The sequence below is a fragment of the Vulpes lagopus genome, chromosome 7 (genome assembly GCF_018345385.1).
Source record: "Vulpes lagopus strain Blue_001 chromosome 7, ASM1834538v1, whole genome shotgun sequence".
NCBI classification, from domain to species: domain Eukaryota; kingdom Metazoa; phylum Chordata; class Mammalia; order Carnivora; family Canidae; genus Vulpes; species Vulpes lagopus.
Window position 1 is genome coordinate 125,737,235 of NC_054830.1, and position 14,362 is coordinate 125,751,596.

The 14,362-nt window shown below is 44.0% G+C and overlaps 1 protein-coding gene across 1 annotated transcript in view; it reads right to left on the bottom strand.

The window, feature by feature from the left end:
• LVRN (laeverin) overlaps nucleotides 1–14,362 on the bottom strand; it is a 67,580-nt gene that overhangs the window by 40,446 nt on the left and 12,772 nt on the right. The window contains exons 2-4 of the mRNA XM_041763928.1: nucleotides 8,565–8,707; nucleotides 6,535–6,674; nucleotides 2,919–3,045 (exon numbers count right to left, since the gene is read on the bottom strand). Of these exons, the coding sequence (XP_041619862.1) occupies nucleotides 2,919–3,045; nucleotides 6,535–6,674; nucleotides 8,565–8,707 (410 nt within the window). The remainder of the gene's footprint in view (nucleotides 1–2,918; nucleotides 3,046–6,534; nucleotides 6,675–8,564; nucleotides 8,708–14,362) is intronic.

The following is a 14,362-nucleotide window of genomic DNA, read 5'->3' on the forward strand; positions in this document are numbered from 1 at the left end:
TATGGTTTATATTGTATTTGCCTTTCATTGCTACAAAAATTCAAATCATGCGGGGGTGGTGGTGGTGGGATGTGTAATATATATAGTTAGGATACTATTGTTTTAAAGTTAAGAGCAAAATTAAAACTTAAAAGAGAAGTTGCCATTTTTAAAAGTCTGCAGGGGCACCTGGGTGGCTCAGTCAGTTAAGCATCAACTCTTGATTTCAGCTCAGGTCATTATCTCAGAGTGGTGAGATGGAGCCCTGAATCAACCTATCTGCTTTGTGGGGAGCCTGCTTGAGATTCTCTCCCTCTCCCTCTGCCCTTCCCTCCCTGAAAGACAGGTATGCATGCTCTCTCTCTCAAATAAATAAATCTTAAAAAAAATAAAAATAAAAGTCTGCAAGTCTTAAAGGCCCACATTATTTTTTTTTTAAAGATTTTATTTATTTATTTGAGAGAGAGAGTATGAGGGGCAGGTAGAGGCAGAGGGCACTTTTGACTTTAAACAGTCAATTAAAAGGATAGCAACCCCAGAAGAAAAAAATGCTCTTACATGAACATGGTTTAGCTTCTTGGGCTTAGAACTCATTGAGCAAGTGACCAAACAAACAAACAAAAAAACCTGAAAGAATAACACATGAAATAAATAAGCAAAATGGCTTTTCACCTGACTCCCTGAGAAGAAGAGGATGGCTTAGGTGGGAAAGGCCGGTAGGGAAGGGATCTGTGTCTCATTTTGTTTTGTATTTTTATTTTTATTTTTTTAATTTTTATTTATTTATGATAGTCACAGAGAGAGAGAGAGAGAGAGAGGCAGAGACACAGGCAGAGGAAGAAGCAGGCTCCATGCACCGGGAGCCTGATGTGGGATTCGATCCCGGGTCTCCAGGATTGCGCCCTGGGCCAAAGGCAGGCGCCAAACCGCTGCGCCACCCAGGGATCCCTTGTTTTGTATTTTTAAAGGCTCAACCAAGAGTTAAAATAACAAGGAAACATGTATTCATCTTTCTCTTATAGATCCAGTAACAGAACATCTCCTTATTTTAATCATCTGTCAAAATACAATTTTGATTGAGTGCCACCTGCATGTCACCTTGGTTGAGATGCTATGAACAATACGAGAATGTGCCAAATATAACCCTGATTTCCAGAAGCTGACAACCTAGTAAGAATTTATATGGAATTACTGGACTAGGTCTTTAATTCCCTTCACTAAAAACAAAACAGAACAAAACAAAAAACCCAAAAAACAACTTTACCATTTACCATTCTGAAAAAAACACTATCAATAGGCTCTGAAGGTACAAAGAAAAAGAGAAGCCAGATCCTGAATCCAAGTTACTCCTGATTTAATGGGGGGAGGGGAGACACTCAAGATCTGGTTAGGTCAAGAGCTCAAATAGAAGGGTACATAGGATGCCATGGAAACATGAGAAAAAGAGAGTCAGGGAAAGCTTCCTGGAGGAGGGGGCCCTGAGTTGAGAAATACACGAATTAATCAGTTGGATGGATGTCATTGCAGGATGTGCAAAGTGCATGTGCAAGAGCCTGGGGAGAAGAAGAAGGTGGAAGAGGGGACAGAGGGGTGCCAGAGAATCCTTCTAGCTCAGAAGAACTGACAAAAGCCCGGAGAGTTTGGCCAGACATGCACTGTTATAAAGATAGGGTGCAGAGTTTGGACTTTATCCTCAGGGCGATGGGAACCCATCGAAAGGCTGTAAAGAGGACAGTAATAGGGTCCTTGAATTTCACTATGAAAAGATCCCCCGCAATCTCAGTCAGAAGATGGAACTGAGGGGGGCAAGAGGGAAGGGGGCATAACCGAATAAGGGCTGCTGAGGTGGAAGTAGTGGTGGTGTAAACCTAGGGGGCTGGGGCGGGGGGAGGGGATGGAGATGGTAAGGAGGATGGAGGAGGTGCTTTACAGACCATGGAGTGGAGGGTGACTCTGGACTGTTCCTTATCTAAATAAAGACAAATAGAACTTTTCTTGCTGAGACAAGTGTCATCTTGAGATCCTCCAGCCCAGAAGCTTCCAGCCCCAGATGCCTTCAACTCCCAAAATGACAGGTATCACTTCCAGGATCCCTGAATGGGCCAACACCAGTTCACTCTCCATTCCTCGAGCCCCTGGGCTTGAGCTGCAGAGCCTCCCACCCACTCCCCACCCCACCCCTGGCTCGCTGGGCTGAGTTCCCAGACATACTTCCTCCCTTCTTTACCATCTGCCAGTATAGACAGAGCCTACTTTACTTTATCCAAGATATCACATGACATGTCAGAGGAACAAAATATGTTTACATGATACTCTCAACATAGAACAATGGACAACTTCCTGAGCTAAGTGGGTCACACAATTTCAAGGACATACTATACAGATCTATAATCAATAAAACATTTACCTATTTCCTCAAGGATCACGTGGTGTTCACATGTGATTCCAATTTTATACAACAAAAGTTGACAGATAGGACCCCATGTCCAAAAACACCAACCAAACAAAACCCCAACAAACCCCACCTCACAAAAGACCAGCACCATAAAAAAACCATCATTCACGGGAACTGGAGTAACTCACTCACATAGGCCCACTGAAAGGATCCAGAATATTGCATCAGACACATGGGAGGGGAAAGAACAGAATGTAAGAGAGGAAGCAGAGTCTGGAGGATGTGAGGCTGGCAACAAACACCCAGGAGGAACCTAAATCCTGAGAACACCTGCTGGGCACACAGCATTGTACAGAGAAATAGCAGACAGGCCTCTTCTGTGTTCAGGAAGGTATAGGACATAAGGCTGGCAGCCCACCCCCGCCTCCAAATAGCAGCTACGTGGTGACAGTGGGTCCCTGGAGGCTCGGCTATGTAGCCTTTGACCTTAACCCAGGGCCTGCATAATAGGAAACCAATTGCATTGGAAGGGAAGACGGTTTACCTGTTTTAGGAAGAGGGTAACTGATATTAAATAAATCTTCCAGAAAAGAGAAGATGGGACCTGTGATGTTCAAAGCGAAGTCTGCATTTCCGTTTGTGATGGCGTCTTTCCGGGCCCAGATGCGTATCTAAATCAAAATAAATAAGTGGTGATTAGGAAAAGCTGTAGCGACTTCGGGGACAAGCAGCCTGCTTGCTCCAGTTCCCTGAAACTCTAGAGTCAAACTCTCAGCTTTTCAGAAGAAGCTACCGGATAAAATGTTGACAGGTGACCCTGAACACATTGGGGTTAGGGGTGCTGACCTCATGCAATCAAAAACCAACAGATAACTTTCAGCTACCCAAAAATTTAACTGCTAAGAGCCTGCTATTGGCCAGAAGCCTTACTGATCACGTGAACTTTTACTTAACACATATTTTGTGTGTCTATTATATACTGTTTCTCACAGTAAAGTAAGCTAGAGAAAAGAAGATGTCATTAAGAAAATTGTAGGAAGAGAAAAATACATTTACAAAACTCCGTGTGTAAATCCGGGTGTAAGTGGACCCGCTTGGTTCCAATCCGCATTGTTCAAGGGTCAATTCTAAATGTGTACATGCCCTGGAGAAAGTCCAAAGGCTATTTGCTAAGATATGAGCAGTGATTCTCTGGGAGGGTTGTTATTTCAATGTTTTACAGTAATGCAGGTAACTTTTGGAATTTAGGAATGATCCTTGGAGTAGTATCTACCCCCAAAGAAAACATAGACTGTCTTAGAGTAAAAGGGCATCGCAGACCTTTGCTTCCCTTTTTAGGACATATTTCCAATGTCCCAAAACAGAATTGTGGTGTTAGCAGATGTTACACAGTATGGTACATTGTACCTGTGTCCGAATTATGCAAATTGAAGACTGTTTCTCAATGTTTATTGATGCTAAGTTCATTAATAGTGCGATCTTATTTTCAAAATTTGAAATAAGGTTAATTCCCGAATTTAAAAAAGTTCATCAATAGCCTTATGATTTTACAGTTGTTGAACAAGTGAATTACATTCTCTGTTTATGACACTTCCGCTTTAGTAAGTATAAAGAAATCCCTGCCATGGTTTGTTAGTTTCATGTAACCAAGCTATTACTTGAGACCTTCGGAATTTATTTCTGTGATTCTAGCAGCTAATTTGCTCTTGTTTTTATTAGTTCTTATTTTAATATGAAATCATTTTATATCCCACAACAATGCCATCAGAGCACTTTCTAATGGGGTTGCTAGTGTTAATGACAAAGAACATGCATGAAACTCAAGAGCCCTGGAACAAAAGTTAGAAAATGAGGCAATTAAGGTAATTATCCTGATGTGAATCAAGTTGATTGGAGAAAGAGTTCCCTATAAAACGTTAGAGAAAATGCTAGAAATGCAGAACAATGGTAGTTGCAGATTGGTGCCCTCCAAGAACACATTCACCTTGCTTTGCTTTTATTTCTGCGGGGAAACTTTGTCTTGAATTATGGGGATGTGGAATTACATGAGGTCTTCAGGAATGCTCTCCTCTCACAGAATGCAACCACCTGTTCTTGAGGCCTCTGACCTCACTCTTTTTGGCCTCCCCCCATGCTGGGGGGATTCAGCTCTGCCTCTGCACTACACTAACCCTCCCCATGTCTGGGTCTGACTCCAGAAGGCAATGCGAAGATTGCTACACTCGAAGCCAGCACTACTGAGTGGGAAAGAACACTATTCTAGTATTCAAGACGGATGAATTTTCACTGTAACATTTTGGAAAATAACTGAAACTTTGAATGTTCAACTTTGAGTTTCAAAAGCTCCTCCCATAAACCATCATTCTATAAGCCAAAGTGGAGGCCAGTGATAGAGATTTCAAGCTGTGTGGGAAGGAGCAGGGAGCCCCCAGCAGGGCAGCTGAGAACACTTTGGAGGTTCAGTCATAAAGTTCCTCCAAAACCACACCTAGCCCACCAGCATGCTCCTTTTTTAAAAAATTCAACTAGGCCACCAGTGTGTTCTTGTGATCCTCCTGGCACACAGTGGACCTCAATACCTAAGAGAAGAATATCTTTATATGTGCCTGTGTGTGCAAAGTTCTAGGCAAAAGATGTTATTTCCAACCTTAGTTTCATGTGTCCATGTTTATCCTCAAGTCAAGGATTAACTGCATTTTCAATTTCACTAAATTTTTATCTCTTACTGAACAAGCAATTGTTTGTGTAACCTGGATGCTCTTCCAAGAGTACATTCTGGTTCCCCCATAAAATATATGGTGGATTCCTTCCCTTTGTAGAGCAAAGCCAGAGCCAAATGCAGCATTCCACTGATAAGCTCATCCCAAATTTCAATTCTCTGGCTGAGAATGTCGCTTTCTTAGGCATGTTCCATTTCCTCTTTGTTTCTATGGCAAGTGGTTTTCTTTTCAGGGCCATCTTTCACAAAGAAACAGACGTGACCCTTTTTATAAGACATGTCTGCTGTACAGCAGTGCTAAGAGCGGCAAGCCAGTCGAGCTGTGGGTGCTGACACCCCACCTAGAGTCACTCATTAGCTTCAGGGCTCACTCTTTCATGCCAGGCTCCAAGCATGTGCTTCCGAATCATGCCCAAGGAGATTTCTCAGGAGATGCCGTGAATGTTTCTCTCGGCCTGTGTTCTAGCTGTCAATGTCAAGGGTCTGCCCCTGCTTCTTCGGGCTGGAGCCAACAGCTGAGGAAGATAAGCTGTGGTTTGCATGGAACACAGTACTATTAATTCAGCCTTCGGAAGAGTGGCTCTGAGTGATCCCCCCACCCTGGTGACAGACTTGGCTCCTCCACATCCCCCCAATCTCCATAAGTCAATGGTACAAGCCTGGAAGATGCTGGGCCCAGGAGAGAGTCTCAGCCGGCAGTAGGGGTCTGATCTTCCTCAGCCCTGTGAAGTTGACGTGGCAAAAAAGAATGTGGCCTACAGGAGGGGCCTTCCCTCCCTCCACACTCCAGGCAAGGGAGTGAACCAGCATGTAAAGGATTGCCACAGTCACCCCGATATTTTCCTCAGAATGAGGGCATAACTGGGTGAAGACGAGGTGCCTGGTCAGGCCCGAGCGTCTACTTCGTCCAAGTCTGGTAGGAGTGCCGCGTGCCTCAGAGTTCAGGAGGCCACCAGCACTGCTTCTGGATGGGGCAAGGCATGGCCCACAGGCACGACTTCTGTCACCATGGTGGTTCCTAGCTGGTGTCCACGCTGGTGGGCTGTACTGGGCACTGGACACGTCAACTGTCACCCTTGCTTCAAGGCTGTGTTCACATCGTGGACTAAACAACAGGCACACCTGAGCTCTGAGGCACTAGTGTGGGAGCTTTTCCTCTTCCCTCATCACCTGAATGGTGGCAAGAGCCCATGAAGAGGTGCTCCAAGTCCACATTGGGTGCAGCCTTGCCACAGAAGCCCCTCCACAGAGCTGTGGGTAGAATGGTGGTGTCCCATCTGCAAAGCCACACTGAGAGGGTCAACGGGCTTGGAAAAGTCAAAGGGGCCACCAGGAGGTGACGATGGGATCCATAGGCTTAACCCCCGGATGTGACAAGAATGGATGACGCATCTGCAGCTCATACAGAGGCCCCCTCACCTGGACAGTCTTCCTCACTCACCTGCTTGCCCCTTTCGGTTCTGTCGACATGATCATAGTCGCATATGGCAAATGCCACTAAGTAAGTTGGCATGGGGGGCGTGGTGGAAAAGGTGGTAATGGTCCACATGCTTCCATTCACATCTCTCTTGGTAGACTGACCTACAGAAATTGGTGTTAGTCCAAATCACTGTAAACCAAAGCAGGAATAGCTACCTTTGAAGTGACGTGTCAGGGCAACTGTCACCCAGCTACTTCCTCCCAGCCAGCCCCTAGAGTTTCCCAGTTTGGATTTCTCTATCTCCAACTTATCAAAACCACATTAAATGAAATAAGTCAGAGAAAGATGGCTACCATATGATTTCACTGATGGGTGAAATTGAAAAGGCAAAACACATGAACAAAACAAATAAAGAAAGAAACTGGAAACAGATGCATAAATGCAGGGAATAAAAAGGTAGTTGCCAGTGGGGAGGGGGCCAGGAGGGTGGGCCAGAGATGTGAAAGAGATTAACAGCTGCAAACTTCTCGTTATAAAATCAATGCCATGCAGGGGCGTCTAGGTACCTCAGTCCGTTGAGTGTCTGACTCTTGGTTGCAGCTCAGGTCATGATCTCAGGGTTTTGGGATCCAGCCCCACCTTGGGCTCTGTGCTCAGCAGGGAGCCTGCTTGAGATTCTCTCTCTGCCCCCACCCTGTCCCTCTCCCTGGGAGCGTGCTCTCTCTCTCTAAATAAATAATCTTAAAAAAAAAAAGCAATGCCATGGGGATAGTATGTATGGCATAGAGAAGACTGTCACTAAGAGTCCTAATCTGGGGGGCGCCTGGGTGGCTCAGTCAGTTAAGCATCTGCCTTCAGCTCAGGTCATGATCCCAGGGTCCTGGGATTGAGTCCCACAGCCAGCTCCCTGCTCAGTGGGGAGCTTGCTTCTCATTCTCCCTCTGCCCTTTCCCTACTCAACCCCCCATTTGTGCTCTTTCTCTCTCAAATAATAAATAAAATCTTTTTAAAAAAAAGATTTAACTTAACTTCATATGGTGACAGATGGTGACCACACTTATCACGGTGAGCACTATGTGATGTTACATAATTGTCGAATCACTATGACGTACATCTGAAACTAACATAATCTTGAATGTCAGCTATACTTCAGTTAAAAACAAACAAACAGCATTAGGAAGATCTAAGGACAGCATCTTTGCTTGGAATCAGTATCTTGAATAATAACTGATGGAGGGTCAAATCCATGGGCACTCTGAGGCCCACAACCCACCTCTTCTCTTTTCCATCTCCTGCTATTGTTTCCTGGACCAGTCCACCTCTCACAACTTCATCTAGAGCCTCCCAGGCCCACAGTAGGTCAAGGAAGTGCAATTTAGCCACTGTCAGGTTTTAGTGAAGTCTTCAGGGGAGGCAGGCTAGGTCTTTAAAGCCGAAGGCTGGGTATTTGACGTGAATTGGACTGGCATATATTAACAGGAAGTGGTGGGGACCACAGCAGACCCAGGTGGTGGGGTGGGTGGGTGGGGAGATGTCTGCAGGGGGCACCCTATAATGACTGTAACTACTGCAGTCACGAAGGAGCTGCATGCCCCGTGTTGTTAGATCTTCTAAGTTTACAAGGAAATAAAAATCGTGATTTTTATGAGAAATCTCTGGATTTTTGTAAGCTCAATCAGAAGGGAAAAAAAAAAATCATGTGAGCCAAATGAAACACATCTGTCCACCAGATCCAGACTAGGTCTGCTAGCTTGTTATCACTAATGATCAATAGTGAAGGCCAAACTAGTGGGCAGACAGGCTGCCAAGGGATAAGAACAACGTGATGTCCCCGGCTTCCAATGCATAAAGAATCAGGATTTGCCATCTCCGAGATGCTGGTGCTGATACAGACCTCATGTGACTGTTCTCTCTAATTAAAATATATTGCCAACTCATTGCCTAGGAAAGCTATTAATATCAAAGCTATTACAGAGCTAAATATATACGCATATGCGCACATGCATATAATTAATATACACATATATATGGTGACAGGAAATATTACTTACCTAGTTTTGGCATATTAGAAAGGGCCACATAGCTTGGATGATGAATAATTGTAATATTAAAAGTTGCCTTTAGAGCTGGCTCATCAAAACAAGGAAAAACACTTCTGGCAAATGTTGGTTCCATCTGAGATGCTAACAGGGCCCTGCAATACATTTTTGGAGAAAAAAATTGATTTATTTTTATTTCAAATTGGTGGAAACAAAAAAAAATATTGAGATGATGGCTTATAATTACATTCAGGAAGGAGCTAGAGTACTTCCCCTCATCTCTCTCACTGCCCTTCCAGTTAAAACACACACATTCCAATTCTCACCACACCTTGGAATTCTTGTAAGACCTTAAATACAAAAGACCCATTTAATTTTTGACCACAAAATACTATTTACTTCATTACATCATATGCCTTTAAAACCTTCTGCAAACAAAAGAGGAACAAATATAGCAAATATGCAATAACAGGCTTTTGTGAACCAAGTATTTTTTGAACTAGGATTACTTTTTGGGGAATGGATTATTTCTTTCATCCTCCACTGAACTGCAAGCAATGTCTGCTGAATAATGGCTTTTTCTCACATGTTCCCTCTTCTTACTGGTTGAAAACTTAGAAAAAGTTTTATTCTACACACTTGGCGAGTGGTGGTGGTAAACTATCTAGGTTCATGCCAAATAAACCAAACAACTTTTATTTACACATGGGTAGATTTATCAAATCGCTATTGCTTCTCCCTCCATCTCCATGGAAAAATACAAAAAGTGACATTATCCCATGGTGCACTGGTGATTTATGGGGAAAAGTTTAGAGACAAGAGTGCCCTGGGCAAACAAGGAGATTATCAGGTTTATCCTCTGTAAACACAGCCTAAATCTGACAGGAGGTGGGTCCTAGCTAACAACTTTCTTTTCAAAATAAACCTGTGGTCTCATTAAGAGTTGGAGACCTGGGACCCTGTTTTAGGATGACAATTGTGGATGCTAATTCTTTTTGTTCCCCTGAAGTCCTGAGACCTAGCATCCCTGATGCATTTACTCTTGGTTCAGGCCCAGCTCTTAGATAAATAGCAGGGGAAGTGAACAGGATGTGAGGGAGTATGGCCCCTCCATTACCATCACCCACCTCCGGGATCCCACCCCTGGGATTCCTCCTCCATCATGGTAGGATCCCCACTCTCACGAAAATCCACACACAGCCATCGGCATGCTCAAAAGCCTCTCAGAGTCAGCCAACCTGATGTGTTCATAACCTTGCTGTGACAAAACTGTCATGCTCAACAGGCCGGTTTTGCCCTATATGCTTCTTCCCACTTAACTTTGCTCTCAGTTGCACGGACTGGAAGGCAGCTCATGAACTCTGACCTCAGCCACCTTGGCTGCAAGACTGTGCTCCATCTCCTGCTAACTGAGCAATCCTAACCAGGTCACATGTTCTTGCTGAGCCTCAGATTCCTCACCCAGAGAGTAACGGCACTTAATCAACCTTTTATTGCTACTTGAACTTTCCCATTATTAGTAACCAAATTTATCAATAAACAACCTTTGAGTTCTCCTATATCCCTTTAACTCCTGCAGATTGCTCTTCATAGGGATGAACTGTAGAAGAATTCAAGGAGGGGTAAGTTCCAGAGTAGGGGTTGAGGGTTGGAACATCACCAATTACGGATGCATTTAGACATGTCTCAGAGGTCACAGCTTGACCACAAGCTGCATACGAACCACATTTGTCTTCCTAATAAAGTTCAAACTACAAGGAGTTAGGGGTTACATCTTTTCTCTTCAATACCATTTATAATATTTGGCAAAAACATGGGTTCGTGGCAGTTGAGTAAGTATTTTCTCAGCTTTGGAGGTACTATAAAATAAAGGCAGCTTGATTTAATATATTTAAGAGAATACGAAGTATTTTTACAATACCTGTTGCACTGGCATTTGTTTTATAGTATTGGTTGCTGTCTTTAAAAGAATGGTGATAAAATAGAGAGGAGTCAAATAATTGACAATACACTGGAAAGAATACTGAGCAGGGAATTCACGACCTGTGTTTTTGCTCAGGATCTGTTGTGTTAACACAGTGATGTCACTGGGGAAGGTTTCCTGAAACTCTCTGGATATCCATTCCTATAAAATACAGGGATGGGACCAGATGATTTCCAAGTCCACTTAAACATCCAAAACTAATTCTAAAAGGGATAAAGACATCCAACAGAATGGAAAAAGGAGCCACGTAGACTGAATTGTCTAGGATTAGAAGAAACAGCCCTTCGGAAGCTCATGCTTGGCCTCCACGAGGTCCGTGAGACCTCTGAAACTGTAGGGCATGCCGTACAAATGGTAATATATTAGCATGAAAGAGTATAACGCAGAGTGAAAAGGCACATCCAGTCTTATAAAACATGCTTACATATTTGGAAAGCCACCCCATTGCTATCGTGTCTGTCATAGAAACTATTGAAGGTAAAGTTGGGAACATCTCCACTGTCACGACTTCACAAAGCATATGAATCTCAAGGACACTGCAAGGTGATAAGGAGAGAAAATCAGACTTTTCAGGGAACTGGGAAAGTTTTATGCTCATCAAAAGGGGCTACTCTACCTCTGAAATGAAGAACACGCTATGTGTTAACTAATTGATTTTAAATTAAAAAGAAGTGGGGTGGTGGCTACAGTTTCAAAAAGGCTCAGAGACACCAGCTCAGAGTCACCACTTTAACAAACCAAATATCAAGCAAGTGCCTTCCCAGGCCATGATTCAGGCCCCTAGAGAAGTGAAATAAAAGAAACTCTTGGATTTTACTCAACTATTTCCCTCCCTGGTTTTATACAAACAAACAAAAAGGGAAAAATATAACACACAGCCTTCCTGGCTCACAGTCTTAACTACCAAGGTCAGGGCCAGCCAGCAGCACACACGATCTGGTTATGCCACATCTGGGAACTGAAGCTGGTACTTATTTCCCTTCTCTCTCGGCTTTGGACTCAAGCAACCCTGTAAGGCTATCCTGACCTCAGAAAATAGAACCATCCACCCTCTCCTCCCCTCAAACCTCACTGAAACATACTATTATGGTGCCTGTGAAGTCTGGGTTTAGAGCAGTCAGCTGGTGAGGGAGTTAATTTGGGAGAATATGTCTCGTAGTGGCTCAGTATTGCAAAGCCACTTTCCTGCCCTCTTGTACAGCCAGATGATCATAGACTCGCCACATTTTTGTGCCAGCAGAGGCCTGAGGGGCCAAGGCCATGTGATGTCCTTGGGGATCCATCTCCTGCCACATAAAAAATATCCCCTCACTAAGTTATTGCATCCCGAATTACTGTATGAACTCCGTATGCCTACAGCTCTTGCTAACAACTGGCCAAGGGTTAAGTAAGACCTGAAAGTTGTCCCCTCAAGTTGTTTTTACATGACACACTCAGAAATCAAAATGTTTAGTAAAAATGGATGTTACACCACTGGTCTGTGGTTCAAGGCTTGGCCTATGAATCATGTTTGTTTATTACTTGTGTAATAGGATCTTAAAACTGAAGTTTCCACCAGGCAACAAAACACAATAGATGTACAATTTCAGAGAAAGGTGCCAAACCATGTTATAAAGATTTTCGAAGTAGATGGCCTCAAGAACCTGCAGACTTTTCAGCTCCAACAAGAGATATATGAAAAGGGGCGCCTGAGTGGCTCAGTTGGTTAAGCGTCTGTCTTCAGCTCAGGTCATGATCCCAGGGTACTAGGATCCACCCCTTTCCCCCCTTTCATGTCTGGCTTCCTGATCAGCAGGGAGTCTGCTTCTCCCTTTCCCTCTCTCCCTTCCCCCTCTGCTTGTGCTCACCCTTTCTCTCTCTCTCTCTCTTTCTCTCAAATAAATAAAATCTTTTTTAAAAACAATATATGGAAGGAAGGTCAGGGAATGGAGATGAGAAGAGGGATATCTCAGAGGGGAGTGGTGTAGTTTAGCGAAGCCCCCTGATCTCAGGGGTGCTGGAAGGAGGGCAACCCCTGACCAGGGTGAGCCAGAGGGGGTGAAGATCCCTCCGAGAGCAGAAGTGTTTCCTGAGACTGAGAGACTTAGAGGCTGGTACCCAGCTTCCTGTTGAGGAAGCTGCAATTGACACTGCTGGGAGTCTAATTCCTACCAGGTAGGAATCTGAAAGGCAGGAGAGCTGATGGCTTCAGAGCAGTATCAGAGGAAGAGTGCTACAGCCTTGGGACCCACAGCAGCCCTAGGTCAGGGTTGTACGAGTGTTCCTTGGACGAGCTGTGGGCCCCAAGGCACATAGTGAGCCATATGGGGACTGATTTGGGTTCCGTCCAAGAGGGCCACCTGCAGGAAGCTACAGATGGTCTACTGCATGTCTGGGGGCTGAAGAAGGAGTCACTAACGACCATTGGAACAGAGACATAGAGGAAGCAGGCTTGCAGGGTCAAGGAAATTGTAAGAGAAAGAGAAGTAGTGAGAAAATGACATCTCAAGGGATAAACGGCAAGAGCAGTGGCTTAGGCAAGAGCTGCCCTACATGGCACCTCTCCCTGTCTCCCCCAGCCCCGCCGGACCTCGTGGGGGTATGATAGCAGCTCTCAAGGTGGAAGGGGGGTGTTGACTAGAACCATGAGGTGGACAAATGGAAGCACCACTGTCCTTTCCCTTGCTGCAGGCTGCTAACCTGAAGCTCACCCGGCTTGGGGAAGTGAGCTTGCAGGAAGAACTAGGGAGATTTAACAGCAATTAAGTTCAAGGCTTTTAGCATGACACAGGACTGGATTCTCTAATTTTTGCATCAGGACAGTGTTTGTGACTTAGTGGACATAGATCATCTGTCACCTAAGAATGAGCAGTAAATTATGGGCTGCTAGAGTATTTATGCAGGAGCGGGAAAGATGATCTCAGAAACTAAATTGTAGAAGGACAGTGGAAGAAACACAGTTGCACTTTTACTCAACTATGAGGTGTGCTTTTTCAATAGGCTAGTACACTTGTTTTCAAAAGATAAGGGATTGAAATCTTTGATGAGCAAGACCACCCCCTAGAGAAGATGGCTCAGCCACATGAAACATATGGGTTTGACACCCCTATAGGATAATGAAATGGCCTCTTTTCTCTGTGACACCAATGACATCATGTACTTGGCACTTGAGGTCACTGACTTTGTTTTGATATTTCTAAATTCTTTCCTAATATTGCTCAAATTTCTCTCTTGTGTGTCATACTCTGAGGATTGTGCCAGAATTCCTAGCATAAACAGCAAATGGAAGGAAGTCCTTTGCAATTCTTTGTTCACTCTTACTACACCTGCACACAGCGATTGATTTTGAGCATACTGATCTCCCCTTAATTTGTCTCAGACAAAGATCCTAATTTTTTCCAGCCATTTCACACTAGCGAGCCACCCTCATCCTTTGATTATCCTATTCTCATTTCTCTGAAGACCTCCCTTTTCTGTCTTATATTTTATAAAGGACATGGCATGATCAGAAAAGCAGGACATATTCCTAAAGGACACTGTGAACAAGAATGGGATTATACATTCTTTCATTGACTTTCAAAAGTAGAAGAAAAATGGAGAGTCCCACCATCTTCATTTATAGAGGTGAAAGCTAATGCCCTGGGAATTTATACAACTGGTTAGAAAACAGGTAAGTGACCGAGGTAGTACCAGAACCAGGGCTTCAGCTCTCCAGCCTGTGGTCCTTTCCAGCTACCTTTCCTGGGGTCTTTTTTATGTGCTTTGTGGAATATAATGTAATAAAAACCATAAGCCAACTAAGATATCATGAAGAAGACTGAGGATTAACTTTAAAATTAATAACATT